This window comes from Aspergillus candidus (assembly GCF_002847045.1).
Source record: "Aspergillus candidus strain CBS 102.13 unplaced genomic scaffold BDW47scaffold_86, whole genome shotgun sequence".
Taxonomy (NCBI): Eukaryota; Fungi; Ascomycota; class Eurotiomycetes; order Eurotiales; family Aspergillaceae; genus Aspergillus; species Aspergillus candidus.
In genome coordinates, this window is record NW_020194091.1 from 54,530 (window position 1) to 74,335 (window position 19,806).

General features: G+C 55.3%; 4 protein-coding genes across 4 annotated transcripts; 3 read left to right on the forward strand and 1 right to left on the reverse strand.

The window, feature by feature from the left end:
* Nucleotides 1-502: 502 nt before the first annotated feature.
* BDW47DRAFT_121109 (uncharacterized protein) lies at nt 503-5,120 on the forward strand (the record flags this gene model as incomplete). Its single annotated transcript, XM_024815580.1, has 7 exons — nt 503-1,686; nt 2,201-3,089; nt 3,151-3,261; nt 3,324-3,341; nt 3,406-3,521; nt 3,571-4,223; nt 4,279-5,120. The coding sequence occupies 7 exons, from the start codon at nt 503-505 to the stop codon at nt 5,118-5,120; spliced, it is 3,813 nt and encodes a 1,270-aa protein (XP_024667597.1).
* Nucleotides 5,121-5,472: 352 nt separating this feature from the next.
* On the reverse strand, nt 5,473-6,951 carry BDW47DRAFT_113724 (histone H3 family protein). Its single transcript, XM_024814488.1, has 2 exons — nt 6,439-6,951; nt 5,473-6,324 (listed from the first exon to the last, which is right to left on the reverse strand). The coding sequence occupies exons 1-2, from the start codon at nt 6,638-6,640 to the stop codon at nt 5,978-5,980; spliced, it is 549 nt and encodes a 182-aa protein (XP_024667598.1). The 5' UTR covers nt 6,641-6,951; the 3' UTR covers nt 5,473-5,977.
* Nucleotides 6,952-7,160: 209 nt separating this feature from the next.
* derA (putative ER-associated proteolytic system protein Der1) lies at nt 7,161-8,785 on the forward strand. Its single transcript, XM_024814489.1, has 2 exons — nt 7,161-7,554; nt 7,632-8,785. Exons 1-2 carry the CDS (start codon nt 7,366-7,368, stop codon nt 8,175-8,177), a joined length of 735 nt encoding a protein of 244 aa, XP_024667599.1. The 5' UTR covers nt 7,161-7,365; the 3' UTR covers nt 8,178-8,785.
* Nucleotides 8,786-11,900: 3,115 nt separating this feature from the next.
* Nucleotides 11,901-19,290, forward strand: BDW47DRAFT_134991 (RNI-like protein; the record flags this gene model as incomplete). The annotated part of the gene is made up of 6 exons (XM_024818216.1): nt 11,901-12,179; nt 12,253-12,408; nt 12,461-13,024; nt 13,932-13,936; nt 15,118-17,440; nt 17,477-19,290. 6 exons carry the CDS (start codon nt 11,901-11,903, stop codon nt 19,073-19,075), a joined length of 4,926 nt encoding a protein of 1,641 aa, XP_024667600.1. The 3' UTR covers nt 19,076-19,290.
* Between the last annotated feature and the right edge of the window lie 516 nt (nt 19,291-19,806).

The window sequence follows — 19,806 nt, forward strand, 5'->3', positions numbered from 1 at the left end:
GTCCAACAGGCACTGTCTAAAATGCCTCTTTCTTTGGATGCGGTACGGGTCGAGGTTTTATTCCACGTAATTCGTTTTATTTTTACCTCTGACCCTCTGAACCCAAGGGAACTAGAGAAGATGGCCCTGGGTCACGGATGTAATGCTGATAACATTGGCCCCGTTGTGACCCTACCGCGTGCTCCGTTTGCATGCGAGACCAGAGACTTGGGACTGGACTACTTGAAGAGCTTTAGGCCCCTTTCATCCTTCTTTGATTTATCTTGAAGCGATCTTTTTCTCATCACGCGGCGCATCCGCACACCCTATCCTGGTTTCCTGCTATATACACTATGAGGCCGGAGTTAGGAACGAGCAGGCTCTCGTTGCTACTACACCCATGAGCTTTTGTCAATCCCCAGGCGATAGCTTAAAGCCTTTGGCGCTCCGAAAACGAATCAAACGCGCCTTTCAGATCTCTCGTTCCCCCCGTGCTCAGCCAACAAAGTTCACCCTAACGGGCATGACAGATAACCTTCGTCGTGCGGGAGAGCGATTGAAGATTGTTGCGAATATGAACCGCTGGCCACGAAGCTCGCCCCCCGATGGGCTGAGTCTGGGGCCTGATGCCCCCAGACGGTGTCACTTGCTGGATCTCCCCACGGAGTTGATCCTCGAGATTATCTCACATCTATCCTTGTTGCCGGAGGCTTGTCTAGCGTTGACATGTCGACGGTTAAACTTGATAGCCGGGGGAATCTTGGAGTCCAAATCGCTCCATTTCAACCGGGATTTTGCACCCCTCTTCCACCACTACCGAAACGGCCATAGTCTGGTCACCCCCCGCTGGCAGTTGATCAACCTGCTGGAGAACAGTCGCTGGCGCGCCTGCTCCCGATGCCTCAAGTTGCATCCGCGAAGCGCATACTCCTCCCGCGAGCTGAAACGAAAATCCGAGGATCGAGTCTGCAATCTGGGCAATATGACGGGCATCGTCGACTTGTGCCCGTGCAAGAAGCTGACATATCGGGACAAGCTGGACCTCATTGACCTGTTGAAAGTACGGCAACAGACGGTGCCCATGCTGGCCTCCCAGACTGGGCCCGGTGTCCCAGAACGCTTTTGCTGGCATTCGTGCACCGAAAACTACGGCTCCACGGAACTGAAGGTGGCGCTTTACCCCCAGCTGGACGCGGACGATCAGCTTTCCGTCAAAACAGAGTACTACCTGACTACGGGGTCGGGGCAGCTCGGCAAAGAAGAGCATATGACGCCTCGGTTTGGCTGTGCCCATCGCTCCGTGGATCTGTGGCTCTCCAGCGTCTGCCAGACGACCGTCTGTGGACTGTATGACAGCTACTGTGCTTCGTGCAAACGCATTTCCGTCTGCAACTCCTGCAATGCCACCCTGAAATGCCCTCGCAAACAGCCATGCCGCGTGGATGACGAGGCGGGCCGATGGACGTATTTCTTTTGGACGGAGCGCGGCCTCGGAGGTCCTGGACCCATGCCCGACGGGAAATGGGCCGCCCAGAGGATCCATCCGGCCGAGAGCATGATCGATGTGGACAACTGCAGTGAGCTGTGTCCTTGGACGGTTCGCGAACATCCTGCCCTCAACGGACCCCCCGCACTGGGAATGGATATTCTGGAGCCTGGGGTGCAGGACCAGTCGATGAATCAACTGTACTCTTCGATCAATATGATGTAAATGGGACGGCTCGGGCGTTGTGTATTGGGATATTGTATCATGTCTACGATGGGTGATTTGTCGATTTCTTTTCATTAATTTCCCTTCGTTCCCTGTATATTGGGCATGTGGTCCATAAATCTTGCAAATACCATAGTTTGTCCATACTATATCCTCGATACCAGATCACACCATCTATATCCTCACCATCCGTATCATCAACCTCGTAATAAATCATGATCAATTGAAGATATAGTTACCATATCCACCCCCATTGGCGGTGTCGCCCCCAGGTTTCTCCGTCCCGAAAGGCGGAAACGGCCAAGCGCGATCTGGACCGCAAGAGCGTCAACGCCAGATGCATTTCGATGAACGGATCTTCCTTCTACTCGCTTCTCTGTCTCTTGGTCTGGATGAAACAGTCGTCCCGTTATATAAGTGAACTTGTGTTTTGATAGAATCCTGTCCGGAACGTACATCGCAGCGATTCTTCTGAACCATCACCGTCGGCGGCGTTGTTGGGGCGATGAGCTATCCACCACCTCATAACGGCCAATATCCTCCCCAGTATCTGCCACAGCCTCCCCAGCAGACGATCCCGTCGCAGCAGCTACTGTACAATAACAATGTGCCTCAGAGTCCGTCGCCGTATCAGCAGTATGGGAAACCGCTGGGCTACCCATCCGTTATGATCCCTCCGTATCCTACATACGCGCCGACATACAGCCCTCAACAGGTTCCGACGCCGCCGCAGCCCCAACAGCCTCAACCACCACCGCAGCCTCCGCAACCCCCGCAGTTTGTGAACCCATCCGATCTGTTTAATCAACCGCCCGTGCCGTCACTTCCACCTTCCACATTCAGTCATGGGAGCTCTCAGTTCGGAGGACAACCTCCGGCTCCGGCTCCGGTGTCGCCGCCGCCGCCGCCGCCCGCAAGTCCCCCTCAAGCAATCACCACCTCCGTTGCGACACCGTCGACTACATACTATGTCGATCCTACTGTCAGCCAGGGGAACCAAACCCAGGTGTTCCCGAAATACCCGCCAGCGGTCCCCAACCCACCTACGCTCCGACCTCAACCTGCCGCCCCTACCCCTCCTGCGCCGTCGCCGAAACCCATCCCCCAGGTGTTGATCCCGGCTCCGTCGCCGGAAGTACAACAGAAGATGCAACAGCGCCCATCCCCAAAGAAGCCGACAGCCAAACCGGCTCCTAAACAAACTCCCAAATCGGGTCCGCAGAAATCGGCCAAACCCCCGATCGATTATCAAGTTCTGTTGCTGGCTATGGCGGACGAGTACCTCAATGCGGCTCACGGACATGGGACCATGGTTGCCTTGGCGAGGAGAGAAATGGAGGTTGAGGAATACTATAAACTTGTTTCTACGGGTCTTGGCTGTCTCGAGGCTGTGTTGAAGGTGGGTGCCCCTCGTTCTTGTTATTGAGACCGATTTGGGTTGGCTAACAGAAGTGGGATAGAACTGGCGACTGCAGCCCCGGGTGGAGGCTCTTGTACGATTACGATACGCGCGCATTTTGTTCGAGGAGACCGATAACGATCTGCAGGCGGAGACGGCACTGAGTAAGGGTGTATGTATAATTCCTTCTTGACAGTCGGACGAGAGCTTGGTTTGCTGACAGTGGCCTGGCAGATTGATCTATGTGAACGAGTAAGTCCGATCTGAACATGGGTTTTGCACGTGCCTATGCTAACGTAGAACTCCCGTCTTGCAGAATCGCATGCTGGACCTGAAATACAGCATGCAGCACCTCTTGGCGCGAATGCTGCACAAGACCAACCCCAAGGCCTCTTTGAAAGCTGTCGACGGGGTAATTCAAGACGTGGAAGCGTATGTCCTTATTCCATCCAACTTGGAGACTGTCACCTAACTCAGACAGATACCGACATTCCGCCTGGGAGTATGCATTTCGCTTCTTGCGAGTGTCGCTTTCGTTGTCGTCGCAGTCTCACCAAGACTCGGTGTCGGCCTTGCAACAGCTGCACAAAATCTCCCACATGGCCGACCGCAACGGCGACAGAGCCGTTTCGGCCATGTCCGCCGTGATCGAGGCCCTTGCACACCTGCAGCAAGGGACGGGCCACGATTCGATCGAACTGGCGCAAAGCGCCGTGGCGGCGGCACGGAAGCACCAGCTCAATGACGAGCTCCGTCAGATCCCACAGCTGACAACGCTGATCCAGATGGTTGATGTCTGCTGCAGCCTTTTGGAGTATGATGTCAACCAGTCGTCCCAGAAGCTGAAGGACATGCAGGACTTGATGGACGGGCGATTGAAAGATCCGAATTGGCGGTCTGACGGGTCGTTCTCAATCCCGCTGAATGGCAAGTCGGCAGGACCGTCTTCCATAGATACCAGCGATATCCTTCAAGTGCAGAAAGGCACTTTGCTCCTGAGCTTCAACTGGCTCCCCATCCACGACCTCTACACCCTTTGCTACTTCCTTAGCTCCATCACCCTCAGCTGCAAAAACTCGTACGATGGGCGCAAGGCGGAAAAGTTCCTTCAGGAAGGAATCGGAATGGTGCAGTGTCAGTGCTCCCTATTTGCACAAATGTAAGAGCTGTTGCTAACGGAGTCGTGCAGCAAGCCTCAGAGAACCCCAGGACATCCCCGAATCGGTGGTGAACGCGAATAAGCGCGTGGAGTGGCGACGCACCTTGTACTGCAACCTCCTCCTGCAGCAAGTGTTCCTCGCGTGCGGCCGGACCGCCTGGGACCTAGCCTCCAAGGCCCTGAATGAGCTCCGGCAAGAAACGCAGGAACTCGGGGACCGTCTGCCCGACACGATCCGCTGTCTAATGGAGTACGCCGCGGGGTCGATCGCGCAAGCCACGGGTGATTTAAACCAGGCTTTGAGCATCTTCCAGTCGCCTCTACTAGCGCTATCTCCATCCACCAGCCGCGTCGCGCGCAATGACCCCTGTCGCGACATCGCCATCCTAGCAGCCCTAAACACAATCCTCATCCTCCGCGACCCCAACCACCCCTCACACCACCATCTCCCCAACGTGCTAGCGACAGTGGAAAGCTTCTGCCAAAACGGGCCCAACCGATACCTCCAGGCCGCGTACGATCTCGTCTGCGCGACAGTGCAGACAGAGTCGACAATCCAGACCAAACAGTTCCTCCAGCGGGCTCTCCAGTCCGCGACGGCGATCAGCAACAGCCAGATCACCTGCATGACGCTGACCTTCATGAGCTTCAAGTACTTCCGCGGCGTGGTCGGCGCACAAGCCGAGAAGAGCGCGCGGGCGGGCCGAGCCATGGCAAAGAAAGCCAACGACCGGCTTTGGGTCAGTGTCACGGACGAGATGCTAGCGGAGACTCTAGAGCGTCAGGGGAAGAATGATGAGGCTATGGGGGTGCGTGAAGAGGGGCATCGGCTGATGATGGGGTTACCGGCGGCGCTGAAGCGACCTGCCTAGTTTGCCCCTCTCCTTTCTTTCTTCTTTTCTTCCTTTTTTAGTCTGTCTGTTTGCTGTGTTTCCTTCTTTCTTTGATTACGTATGATACCACACTCGGGTCAACCGTGGAGTACGGAGGGTGGGAGGATGGGTGGGTTCCGGCGCAACTGGAGGATATTCATCTATTCGGGAGCGATGACTTATTTGCTTGATTGATTTGATTGATTTGATTCATACATGTTGTTTTATATTCCCCAACTGAAGTGGCCAGCCAGCTAGCTAGCTTCTCGCCTGTCCATAGGATCAACCAGTGCAAATAGTATGCGCGTTGTATGTTTACCCGTACGATAGTATAGCATAGCTGTTAGCTTTCCTCCATCCCCAGCTCTCCATCACTCCTCTACCTAATATACAGAAATACAAGACAAGACAGACAGACAGACAGACAGACAGACAAGACATAAAGACCGACCAAAGTGCCCTACCCCTACAGCCATCGCACGCAGACGGGGTCGATAATAGACGGGGTCGATCATAGAAAGAAACGGTAAACCACCACGCAAATAGCACAGACAACCCAGCAGAGAGTGAAACCCTGCGAAATAAACTCCGGACTTCCCCAGACGCCTGCAACCCTGCTATCCATCCATTCGGTTGATAGTGAGGTAGATTGGGGGGATGATGACCCGCAGTCCACGCTATCGGATGAAATGAAGGAGTGAAAATCAATAGAAGAAGAGCGCGATGATCAGATCGCGCTGTTCCCAATGCCACTTGCTTTCTCTTTTTCTGTCCCATTTCTTCTGTTCTTGTGCCTACTCATTCGGCACAGTCCTCACCAAAGAAGAGAAATCAGAAATCAAGGAACGGAACAGGGATCAACCCAACCCCGCCCAAGCCCCCCTAATCCTCCTCGCCAGCTGAATATCCTTCTGCATAATCGTAACGCGCTTAGCATGGATCGCGCAAAGATTCGTATCCTCAAACAGATGCACGAGGAAAGCCTCGGCGGCTTCCTGCAAAGCCTGGATGGCATGCGACTGCCAGCGCAGCTCGTGGGCCATCTCGGCGGGGAGCATGTCCATGGCGACTTCGCGCACGAGGCGCGCAAAGGGCAACTTGCTGATGAGGAGGTCGAAGGAGCGTTGGTATTTGCGGATTTCTTTGAGCGCGACGGTGCCGGGCTTGTAGCGGTGGCGGCGGCCTTTGGGGGTGGGGTCTCCGGCTGGAGTTTTTATTAGTTTTCTTCTTTTTTTTCATTGCTCCTTTCGGAGGTGGTTTTACTCCGGTTGGTGGTGGGGTTATGTTCGTCGAGGGATGAGGGGAAGAATCAACTTACGTTGAACGTCGGATACCCGCTTGGCTGGTGTCTTCCCCCCCTTGGTTACTCCTCCGGTTGACTTGCGCCCCCGTCGGGCAGTCGGGGATGTGGTTGTGGGGGCTTTCTTCGAGGGACCGGCGGCGTCGTCTCCTGCTGCTGCTGCGGCTTTGGTTGAGGGGGCGGTGGTGACCTTGCGCCCTTTGCCGGTCTTCGGAGGCATGGTTGTGAAGTGGGGGTGTTTAATAGGGTAGGGTGATCACGGATATATCCCAGGAGGAGTGTCTTCCATGCAATGGTTGCAGAGAGGGGGCACTGTCGAGTCCTTGAGGTTGTAGGAAGCTGGTTGTTGTTCCGGTTCCGATGTAGGAATGTGGAGAGCTTGGTTTGCTGTCGGATGACACACCACAGCTAAACAGATATTAATAAAAAATTAACAAGAATCAGAAAAAAATTATAAAAGAAAGGAAAAGAAAGAAGCAGGAACACAGGTAAGAGAAATGGAATTGCTAAAGTGGAGTGTGGAGAGCTTCATTCCCAGCCCCCCCATTTATCCATTCATTGATGATGAATCCATTTTTTATCCATTTATCCACCTTCAAACGCGTGACGCGAACGCGTACATATCACGTGATGATAAGTGGTTAGTTCTGCCTCAGGCACTGAGATAGGTAGCTCTGCCTCAGGCTCCCTGGCGTGAAAGGCCACCTGGACCGAGTTCATCATCAAACATGCATTCACTCCGGCTTCATTCATCAGTCCTTTCATTCATCAGTTCTTTCTTCTTTTGATTGCTTTATCAACCCTCATCAGTATTCATTCTCTCGGCTGTTCCCTCCTCAATTCCTCCTCCTAACTCTCCGAGTCTGTATCTCCCCGAGTAGCGCACTCGAGCTGATCGCATCCCCACCCATTCCGATCTGAAACCGACTGGTCAACGGTGACCTCATGGCTGCTATCTGGGGTAATGGAGCTCAAGGGGGGCAGTTTCCTCTGGAGCAGTGGTTCTATGAGATGCCTCCAGTGACTCGATGGTGGACAGCGGCCACGGTGGCCACCGCAGTCATGGTCCAGTGCCACATCTTGACCCCGTTCCAGCTTTTCTATAGTTTCCGCGCGGTCTATGTCAAGTCTCAGGTGTGTACACCTATCTATAAAGAAAGAAGGAAACAGAGAAAAGAAAAAAGAAGAAAGAAGAAAGCTAACTTTAACAGTACTGGCGCCTATTCACATCCTTCCTCTACTTCGGACCGCTAAGCCTCGACCTCCTCTTCCACGTCTTCTTTCTTCAACGATACTCGCGCCTCCTCGAGGAGTCGTCGGGCCGGTCCCCAGCGCACTTCTCCTGGCTGCTCTTCTACGCCATGGTCTTCCTCCTATGCATCTCGCCGATTCTGTCCATGCCCTTCATGGGCACCGGGCTGTCCTCCAGCCTCGTCTACATCTGGAGTCGCCGCAACCCCGACACCCGCCTCAGCTTCTTGGGCTTGCTGGTGTTCACGGCGCCCTACCTCCCTTGGGTGTTGATGGGCTTCAGCCTGGTCGTGCACGGCATCGTGCCCAAGGATGAGTTCTGCGGTGTGGTCGTCGGCCATATTTGGTACTACTTCAATGACATTTATCCTGACCTGCATGGCGGCCGCCGCCCGCTGGATCCGCCTATGTGGTGGTTGCGTCTGTTTGATCGCGCGGCGAGCGGCTCGGGGACTACCGATGTCAATAGGGAATTTGCCACTGCCGCTGCGAGGGAAGTCCGGTGAGGGGACTAGGGCACTCGTGCCCTAAAGAACTAGGGCAGATCACGGCCTCTAGATGTTTACGAGATTCTTAGATTGCACCCGATTCCAAGGAAGACGCGCGCAGGACGGCGTATCGCCTGGATAAATGCCGGGGATGGGACGGATCACATGACCGCTCATTGCCATACCCTAACTGTCATACCCTCACGATGTCAGCACCACTGTATGACCAACTGGAGAAGCACATCAGCTTGCTTTTCGTGCCGTCGGCATTCTCGATCATGATCGAATGACCACCACCTCTCAACGAGACGAGGATGGGTTATGTAAAATGCGAGACATCGGACTACGCGCGGGGTTCACAAGGCCAACGCATAGATCAAGCGGCTAGAAGCATGTGTGCGGAGGAGTCTGACGAACGTGGGGTAAAATGGGGCAACGGGGCAACAGGGCAACAGACATGCGTTGACGAAGAGCCAATAATGTAAGTAATACACACATACATACATACACAAACAATCCTCAATAGACAGGGCAACGCCCACTGCAAGAACAAGTGTCCAAAAGCACAAGGCGTTGACGTAAGGCATAAATGGAAGGAAGATTGACACGAGGCTGCGCCCGTGTCCGTTGCAAGGCTGTACTGTATGTATAATTAGACTTTCCGCCCAACGGCAGCCAGCCTCATGGCGATCTATGTATGTATCTCTATCCTGGTATCCAGAGCGACGGAGGGGAAGGCTGGGGATGGGGCTGGCTTCCGGATGGGGGTAGACGCTGAGTCGATCTGTTGGATGACTTCATGGTTGAGATTCACCGATCGTGCTCTGTTTTCAATTTTGTCTGACGGAGTGTGTCTTACAGAAGTCATATCGTGTAGATGACTAGATGGTGAGTACATAGTAGTGTATTTATTTATTCGTCTATTAAATATTATTTTTAAACTCACCACCAGACAGCCAGTATTCAACACCTCAACCGAGCTACATTACCAAAAAAAAGGGGGAAGGGAAGGGAAATGCAGAAAAAAAAACGAAAAAGAAGGGAAAAAAAAGGCTAAAAACAGGAGATCGTCTGCAAAGAGAAAGATTGACGGGCGATGAACAGACCAGGGGCTGCATGGCGGTTGACGATCTTTCCACTTGTATTTTGGATTATTTGGGTTGGGGCTGTGGTGTGTGTTTCTGACGTCAGATTTTGACCCGTATCTATTTCTATAGGGTACCTAGTAGTGGGAGGGAGGGTTCATCAGTGGCTAAGTGGTGGGAAATGTCTGGGGAATGCTAGTATGGTTCTGTTGGATTAAATAAAATAATGATAGATAGATAATAGATAGATATTCATGAATGACATCACTGATACTACTGAACCATGGAGTCGGACTGGAGTCACTGGACTGATGAGGCAGAGAAGAGATGAAACATGGCTCTGACAGACCATTTCTCACCGTCTTCACTCGTCATTTGCAGTGTCTGTCAGTGCCCAGTGTCCACTTCCACTTCCACTTCCACTTCACCCCAAGTGTCCACGCGTCGGATAGTCAAAGTCTGGGATGTGCGTAGCAAATCCACCCAATGGTTCCACCCGTCTTCCACCAAGCCAATTGGGGGAGGAGGGTTTGAATCGCTCATCTCTTGTGTCCTCTGTCTGTGAGAGGTTGACGTGCATCTCGTCTTTTGACTGGTGTCTGATAGATATCATCTCCGTCTGTTGGACAGACACTGACTGACTGACAAGAAAAGAACGCACACACCAGGTCATCTCCACTATCCTCCATTCAGTTTCCAGAAGAATTCAATCGATCCTCCTCAGTTCTAACTCTGGTCCCTGCACTTTTGGAGACTTGTCTCACATTATTCTCATTCATTCATTCCATTTCCTAGGGTATATGTGATACTATCCCGCCCCCAACCAGGAAAAACCTCGGGTCCTCTCCGCAGTACCACGAAGAATGAGAATCAAAAGAATGGTACCGTGATAAACTAATAACCTTCTCCATTAGACCGGTCATTATAGTGCCAGACCGGTCCTCGGCCGAGTTCCACAGATGGTCATTGTCTAACGTGATTGAGATCTGATATCTTTCGCCCCTCTGTGAGTGAAGGATTAGTGTTTAGTACTGACTAGTAAACTACTCTTGAGCCGTTCCATTCTTAGTGTGTCTTTCGGTCTATTGGTGGTATTGATGTGATGATTGCTGCAAGCTGCAGGTGGTACGACAGATGCGGCGTACGACAGCGGCTATATCAAGGTACATAACTTATTCTTCTTCTTTCTTTCTTTCTATTTTCTACCAAAAAGTAATGGGAAGAGAAAAAATGGAAACAAGAAAAATGAAGAAACAAAAGAGAGGAAGAGCCCACTTCCTTAAGTTTATTCTGGTTAGCCCAGTGGAGACAGTGGCCAATATCCAGATCAATCCCGAGGAATTAAAGAGGCGACTGTACCTGACAGGCTGCACCTGAGGATATGAGGGCGCCACGTAAGTACTTTCATGGTTGGGACTGGACAGTAGACATTTCATGAACGATTGAGGGAATAGAATCTGGTAACCTAGTACTCCGTACCGAGTGAACCGCCACGATGACGAGGCTGGACAATAGTAATGGTAATACTAATAATGGAGGCTTAGCTTCACCCAAGAACCCCTGAACCCTTAACCTAGTACTAGTGACTGGTTAGCCTGGGCTATCATTCCTTAGGCAGTTAGATTCATCATTGGCCCTGACTCTATTCCTTTCTCTCTCTTTTCTTTTCTCCCTCGTCCTTCTCTCCACTCTGTATCTTTGGACGCCTTGCTCGGTGTCGTTCATTCCTTTCTGCTGATTCTCTCATTGGATATATCTTAAGTAACGGTTCACCCTTCATTCCTTGTTCGATCTTCATTTCATCGATTCAATCTATATTAAACCAAACCAGGAGAAAGAATACAAAGAAAAGGAGAAAAGAGAAGCGGAAAAGAAAAAGAATCAATAATAATAAAAAAAATAGAAAAGGATTGACCCCGTCTCCTTTTCCCCATCTCTCCATTCTCCATCCATTCATCCCCTGGTCCTGGCCAAAAAAAAAAAAAAAAAGGGACCCAACAAAAAGAGAGTCGCAAATTGTTCCCACTTCGCCGCTCGTGGTTCCAAACCTTCCTGTCCGTCCTTACCTTTTTCACCTTTTTCTCCTCCCGCGGTCCCTTGACGGCTCCATTCATTCGATTTCAGTCCCAACGTTCCTTTTTCTCTCTTTCTCTCCGTCTCCCCCTTGGGATCCTCTTTTGGTCTCCAGTCTCCAGTCTCCCAGTCTCCAGTCTTCCTTCGGTCTCCACCCACGGGGGCCATCCAGACAAACAAAATCCATTTCCCTTCTCCCTCCTCTCTCGGATTCTCTCCCCCCAAAAAATACCTCCTCCCCCCCACTTAACTAGGAAGGGATTGGCCGTCATCTTGCCCTCCTGTCACGCCGTCACACCTAAACACAACAAGAATTCTTTCCGACCTTCACTGCCACCTTCGCATCTGGACTGCATCGCATCCTGTCCCTCCCCATCCCTCCAACTCGTCCCTCCAAACCGTCCCTCCAACAACCAGCTGAATGGGTGTTTGTTGAAGCTCTTTCGATCCCCCCCCCCGTTTCAATTGTTCTCGAGTGGTGGTATATTGGTCTGGTGAATTAGCGGGTGGAATTGGATTGCCTGTTCATCTCCCTCCCCCCGTCAAACAGGTGCCAATTCAAGGCCCTGTCCCAACCGACATCATGCGTCGCGGCGTCATCATCTTTCTGCTCGTCAACTTCCTCATCCTCTCCTTCCTCGTCCGCAGCGTCTCGACCTTGCTTTCCTTGCTCATCGAAGATGCCTCGGCCGATTCCATCCACCGCGCCGAGCTCCCCTCGCCCAATTCCAGTTTGATCGAACAACGCCCCCAGATCATTCCCAAGATTATCCACCAGACCTACAAGAACGAGACCATTCCCGAGGTCTGGAAGGATGCGCAACGGAGTTGTATCGAGTTACATCCGGATTATGAATACATCGTATGTCTTTTTTTCTTTCGACCCGTCTTCTCTCTTCGTCTATCCTACAAATACTAACTCAAATGTCGCTCAGTTGTGGACGAATGAAAAGGCGCGCGAGTTTATCGCCCACGAATATCCCTGGTTCCTCGACACCTTTGACGGCTACAAGTTCCCCATCCAACGCGCCGATTCCATCCGATACTTCGTCCTCGCCCACTACGGCGGCACCTACATTGATCTCGACGATGTACGTTTCTATAATCCTTTCTGCTTAACATCTACAGATCTGACATGAGCAGGGTTGCAACCGTCGCTTAGATCCTCTCCTCGCGTACCCCGCCTGGGTGCGCCGCACCGCGCCCACGGGGATATCCAATGACGCCATGGGCTCGGTCCCCCAACACCCGTTCTTCCTCCGCGTGATCGAGCTGTTGCAGTCCTACGACCGCAGCTGGCTGCTCCCCTACATCACCGTCATGTATTCCACGGGCCCCCTCTTCCTCTCCGTCATCTGGAAGGAGTACATGCATGAGCGCATCACCGAGGCCGGGCGCGTCCGCATCCTCATGCAGGACGAGTACAACCGGTACTCGTGGAGCTTCTTCACCCACCACGTCGGCAACAGCTGGCACGGGTCCGACGCCCGGTTGATCTTCTGGATGGGCCAGCATTGGGTCTTCCTCACCCTCCTCGGCTGTATCCTGGCCGCCACGGTCGGGTTCGCCGTGTGGTGGATGTACGGGCGGCTCATGCTGCTGGGATCCAAGTACCGCTACCGGTACACCAAGATCCCGTCGTTCCTGTCGGGGTCCCGCCGCTCCTCCCCGACGCGCCGGGGCGTCATGCCCACCCTGTTGCGTCGGGTGAGTTTTAAAGAGGACGAGGAGATTGGCGGTGCGACCGAAACGTCGTATGAACTTTACAGTCGACGTGATTAATTCTCTTCTTTTTCTTTTTCTTTTGTTGTCATCATTTGCTTTACTAGCGTTAGATGCCCGCGTGACACGACCTCCTACATCTTTGAAGCTCCTCTCATCCCCCCACATTTCTCCTCCCGGGTGGCTCTCTTTTGGTTTTTCTCCCCCCCGGAGAGTTCCGTCTCCTTTGGCGTGCATGCATGGAGTTTACGGGATCCAGCTTTGCCTCGAGCGCCTGTTTTAACATCCTAATTACTGTGGTTTAAGGCTTCGCCGTGTACATGTTTTGGCCAGATGATTGCGATCTGTTGTTCGGGGAGCCGCTGCCAGGCAGGGCACTCGGCTGCTATTTGACAGGTTGTTTGCTTGGGAGAATTTCTTGGCTTGTCTTGTTGATCCTTTCTTCCAACTGTCTTTGTACCCCTTATATCCTTTTAGTATTTTTCATTTTTTTTTCATTTTTGTGATGTTACCGGCATACATAGACTTGCGCTAGGTAGATAGGATCTTGCCAGCCTTTCAGCACGGAGGCCCGGAGCTCGCTGGAAAGCGACAGATCATAATGGATTGTATCAATAGCATGATTCCATGATCAGCTTTAAAAAAATAAATTCTAGACGTTGAGCTTTTATTTCAGTCCCGAGTCTAAAGAAAGAAGTTCCTGATTTTATGTCCCGGATAAAGGCGGAGATGGAGTCCGGGGGGGGATAACCATGGTTCGAACCAGGAACGATGGAGCTCCCCTGTCTCGGATAAATCAGGAGTTCGCCATGTATCTCGAGATTGTACTTTATGTTCTCTCTGGGGAATTGAAAGGATCTGGACTATCAGCATGACCTGACCAACCGAACAGTCGAGGTGGAAGGAAAGGAAAGGAATGGCGTCATTGATGTCATTGGGATCTGCTTGATTCAGGGGAATTGACCAGGACGGAATAGATCATCTCGTTACTAGTGGAGAGCTGGAGAGGAGTCAAGAAGGAAAGTAACGAAGAGAAGTCAAGAAGGAAGTACAGAAGTAAAGAAGAGAAGTACAGAAGAGAAGTCAAGAGTGAAGAGTGAAGAGTAGAGATAGAGAGAAGAATGTGCCAACTGCCTCCCTGACACCTGACGGATCTGGCCCATTCCTCTCTCTCTTCACTTCTCCTTCTTCCCCTCAACTTCTTCTTCTTCTTCTTCTGCATCCGGCTGGATCGTGTCCTTCCTCCAATCCGATCTCCATTCGATTCCAATTCCAAATCCACATTCCAATGCTTTCTGATCGCAAACGATCATCGCCCCCTTGACATCATCCACTCCCTCGGTCGGGGCCTGTGGATTCGCTTCCGATCTGCATTTCTGATCTCATTTCTTCATCTTCTTCTTCTTCTTCTTCTCCTCCTTCTCTTGACTTTCTTTCTTCTTTACCTTCTCTTCTTCACTTCTTTCTCTTCATCCATTTCATTCTCTTGTCTATTCCATTATCAATCCAGCCATTCAACATTTCAATTCCATCCACTCACTCTCTTGACGGGATTTCCTTCTTCTTCCAATTCCATCCGATCAAACATTCTTCCTCCCGGTTCGTTCAGCCGTCTCAATCACTAGATCAACAACAGGTTTGTTGTACTCGACATCTCTGGAATCCCCCCGGAATCCAGTCCAGATGAGCCTCGTTCGTCCCATGGCATCCTGACTCTCAACCGCTTGCTGTATGTCGTTTGTTTTCCTTGGCTTCCCTGGGCTCTTCTCCACCACCCTAGTCACTAGTCCCGATTGTTGTCTTACCATCTCCTCATCTTCTAAAACATCATCGCTGACCTGCTTTCCCTGTCTCTTCAAGTCTTTCGGGCCCTCTCTCTCACTCTCTCTCTCCCTTTTTTTTTCTTTCTTCTTGTCTCTCCCCCACTCTTCCTCTTCCCCTCCCCCTCCTTCAATCCTTCCCTTCAATCTTCCCCCCATCTCTCCACTCTGTACTCCGTCTCTCCCCCTTCCGTCCCTCGCCACCATGGCTGAAGGTCTCGCGAGGAAAGAACGGAGAAAAAGTCTGAGCGTCTTCAGTCCCTCCGCCTCCTCCGCTCCCCCCTTATTCGGCCCCCCCGCCCACGATCGCTCCCCATCCGACGATGTTCACACCAGCAAGAAGAGATCCCGTCGAAATTCCGGCTTCTTCGGCGCCCGGAACCCCAGCCCCGTCCCGGATGCCGCTGCCATCCCCCAGAGCCACCGCCGTGCCGGCACGGTCGACTCCCTCCTGGCTCCCAACGGGATGACCACCCCTCACGATACCCTTCGCCCCCGCCGGAAATCCATCCAGCAGAAGAAGCGCGCCTCCGTCTTCGGGTCCCTGCGGTCGCTGCACTCCCTCGAGGACGACAACCACTCCCTCAATCGGTCCAAAGCCGCCTCGTCCCTCGTCCTCGATGACGACGACGGCATCGGTTCCATGATCCTCCATCACGGCGAGGTCCAGACCACCGGCGGCATGTGGCGCAAGAAGAGCCAGTACCTCGTCCTGACCGAGACCCACCTCGTCCGCTTCAAGAACCAGAGCAAGGCCGCCGACGTCTTCCCCTCCATCCCCCCCTCCTTTGCCCGCACGGCCGCCAACCGGCAATCCATCGCCTCCGTCAGTTCCTTGCAGGACCCGCAGCTCGCAGCCTCCGCCACGGATCCCGCCGCCGGCATCTCCCTGCACAGCATCGTCGCCGTCTACATGCTCGACGACGGCCGCCCCTCCTCCACCGTCGAGGTCGCCTACCTCGACGACCGCGCCCACAAGGCCACCTTCATCCAGATGCAGACCCCCGATCTCCAGGAACTCAGCCTGTGGATGGTGGGGATCCGTTCCGCCGCGGGGCTGGCCCGTGCGTCCCGCCCGCTCCCCTTCGACCCCAAGCCCCTCGAGTGTGTCACCCGCGTGCTGGAGCACGAGCGCGACTACGATCCTCACACCTTCCGCATGTTCCGCGTCATCCAGATGGCCTCGAGTAAGCCCTCGCCCACCACCGCCCGCGCCGCCGCCGCCGCCGCCGCCGCCCCCTCCTCCGACGACCTCACCAAGCTGTCCCCCACCGGCTGCTATCTGGCCCTCGGCTCCCACAAGCTCCACCTGATCCCGCTGCACAAGATCGTCACCGGCCGCGGTTCCGCCGTCTCCCTGGCCGATCTCGACGCCTCCGCGGCCGCCTCCTTCGGCCTGATGAACCTGACCTGCCTGTCCATGGAGTGGGGGGACGACAGCCTGCATCTGACCTTCCGCGTCCCGCTGCGCCGCCCCTTCTCCGTCTTCCTGGCCTCTGTCCACTCGCTCGAGATTGCCTGCTGGATCCGTCGCCAGACCGAGTACCTCCGGCCCCTCTGGACCCGCCAGCCCTACGACTTCATCGTCCCGCGCGACCTGCAGAACAACCAGAACTTCCCCCCCGTGGACCTCGATGAGGACTACGGCTGCTTCGACCGCACCCTGGTCGCCTACTCGGCCAGCTTCGACGTCGACACCTCCAACATCCGCTACACCATCGACGACGGCCAGGGCGACGACGCCCCCGGCTTCCGCCTCCTGCCCCCGGCCGGCGCCCCCCGCCAGCGCTACTCCCCGCTGGAGCTGATCGCCGTGATGCGCACGCTGCGCTACAACGAATCCTTCCGCTCCATCTCCTTCGCCGGCGTGAGCCTCGACGCCCTCCAGGGCGTCCGCGACCCCCACGGCTTCGACACCGACCTGCTGCGGACCCGCGACGGCGACCCCGTCCACATCCCGGGCCAGGAGAACCTGTCCGTGCTGTCGCAGGAGATCCGCGCCCTGGCCCTGCAGAGCCGCTGGCTCCGGCGCCTGGACTTCGCCTACACCTCCGGCCGCATTCCGACCGCCGACAGCGAGAGCCGGGACCCGGGATGCGGCATCCCCGAGGCCCTCTTCCCCGTCTGCCGCCGCGAGATGACCAACGTCGACTGGATCGTGCTGACCGGCATCCGGCTGGGAGACTCGGACCTCGACTACCTCGTCGACGCGGCCTCCCAGCAGGGGAGCCACCTGCGCGCCCTCGAGGTCGGCCACTGCGGCCTGTCCGTCCACGACCTCGACCTCCTGCTGTCGACCACGGTCGCCCAGGGCGCCACGCTCGAGGCCGTCAACATCGCCGGCGTCCAGGGCCGCCTCGACCCGGATCTCCTCCGGCAGTACCTCGGCCACTTCGCCCACATCCGGACGCTCGACCTGTCGCGCATCGCGCGTGTGTCCGGCACCGAGCCCCTCCTCGCCGCCGAGACCCTGTTCCACTGGCGCCTGGAGGAGCTCTCCCTGAGCCGCACGGCCCTGAACCGCGAGTCGGTCGACGCCCTGGCCACCTACCTGGCCAGCGACCAGTCGCGCGGCCTGCGGGTGCTCCGGCTCGACCAGTGCGGCCTCACGGGCCAGGACGTCGCCCTCTTCCTGCACTCGATGGCGCTCGCCGACGGGCCGCGCCGCCTGCACCTGCACGTGAACGAGAACCGCCTGGACCTGGGCTGCACCTTCCTGCGCGACGCGATCGCCCAGGACAAGGCCCCGACCCACCTGTCCATGCGCATGATCGACTTCAAGACGGAGGCGCAGTTTCGGGATCTGGTCGAGGCCCTGCGGGTCAACCGCACCGTCACGCACCTAGACATCGCCAAGGCCTCCCTCCCGGCCGACGCGGGGCCCGAGACGTGCCGGTCGCTGCAGCGGATGTTCGAGGAGAACGAGACGCTCGAGGACCTGGACATCAGCGGGGAGAGCGCCCACCTTGACGTGGCGCGGTTCGGCATCGGCCTCAACCTGGCGCTGACGGGCCTGAAGCGCAACCGGACGCTGCAGGTGCTGCGGGTCGAGCACCAGAAGCTGGGTCTGCAGGGTGCCAGCACGCTGTCGACCGTGCTGGAGGAGAACCGCAGCCTTCGCGCCGTCCACTGCGAGAACAACGACCTCAACCTCCAGTCCTTCACCGTCCTGGTCAACGGGCTGCAGCGGAACCGCACCCTTCTGAGCCTCTCGGGCATGGAGGGGGATCGGGCCCGGTCGCTGGAGAAGGTGCGCCGCGAGGTCGAGGGGGTGAAGCGGGACGGCACCCTGGGGCCGAGCTCCTCCACGTCCTCCGCCACGAGCGCGATCCGCCGGTCCCTCCAGGTGGCCATGACCGGGGGCAGCGGCAAGCACGCGACGACGGGGTCGCGGCTGACCAAGCCGCCCTCCCACCCGTCCGGTCCGCTGCGGAGGTCGGGCCTGTCGGCGCCGGCCCACCTGGCCGCCTCGGAGACCACGCCCTTCCTCCACCACGACGTGGAGGTCATCCTCCACGCGCTGACGCAGAAGTGGGACGCCGAGGGCGCGCGCCTGCAGCGGTACCTGTTCCGGAACTACCACCTGGCCCACGGGGGTGACGAGGCCGTCGCCGACGACCTCGACCTCGACGACGGTCGCAGCGACGGGCGTCCGACCACGGCGACCAGTCTCGCGACGATGCTTGACCACCTGAAGTTCGAGGTGACCATCTCCGCCGACGAGGTCGCGTCCTCCTCGCCGCCCACGACAGACCGGCTGCCGCCGTCGCCCCACCCTAGCGACGGGAGCAGCAACCCGAACTCGCTGGAGCTGGACGGGCGTCTCGACGGGGGTCGCCGAATCGCGGTTGACGCCGGCCAGCGACCGCAGACGGCGCCGTTTGCCGGGCTGGCGGGGCCGGGATCCGGTGCGGCAGGGGGCACGCCATCCCGACGGCTGGCGGCGCCGGTACCCCCGCTGCCGGCGACGATGTACAAAACGCGCAGCGTGCGCAGCGCGCGCAGCTCGAGCACGGTGTCGACGAGCACGGGCACGGCGGCCAGTGCGCGGAGCGCGTACGGGACGGCGTCCTCGACGCTGAAGAATTTCCTGACGGGTAGCGGGACGAAGGAGCGACGACGGATGGAGCAGATGACGACGCCGGCGGTGTGCGTGTCGGACGAGGGGCCACCCCAGGTGGACTGGACGCCTCCCCACTGGAATTGGGGGGAGTGATCTTTCCCCCTCCCCTCCTTTGACCGGATTGCATGAATGATGAATGATTTCGCTAGTCGAAGTCTACAGTCTCTTTTTTTTTTTTCTTCTTTTTTCTTTCCCGAATTCTCCTGGAGGGAGCAATCTTGCTCCCGAGTGACATTCCCTCCTTGTGTTTAGCCTGGTGTTCCATGGCGCCTTCTTTCCTTTTCTTCCCTTTCTTCCTTTTCTTCCCTTTCTTCCTTTTCTTCCTTTTATCTTTTATCTCTCCTTTTGTCTATCCTTTTTTTGGATGTGCCTCCGGACAGGCACCTTAATCACAGGCACCACAGCAGGCGTTCTTGGGCCGGCATTTCTATGGGCGCCCGCATTACCGGCGTTGGAAGACTTTCCTGACATTTTTTTATTATTATTTTGATCATGTCCTAAGATCTAACCAGAATGACGGAGATATATAGTCTCGTGTATGAATAGAGCCGATCTGGCACTGTATTGATATGGGGTATAGAATCTTCAGATTGTCCATGGATCGGGGTGGTGGGGTAGTAGATCAGGAACGGTACAGAAGTATCTTCCTCCATCATACAAGAAAAGACAATAAGATAAAGACTGATTGAGAGATAAATATCTATCTATCTATCTATCTATCTACGTATTAACTAATTGATCCCAATAAATGATCTATGATCTACATGTGAATGGAGGAAGAACCCAATCCGGGGAACGGAGAATAATCCGCCCCGCAGTAAAAA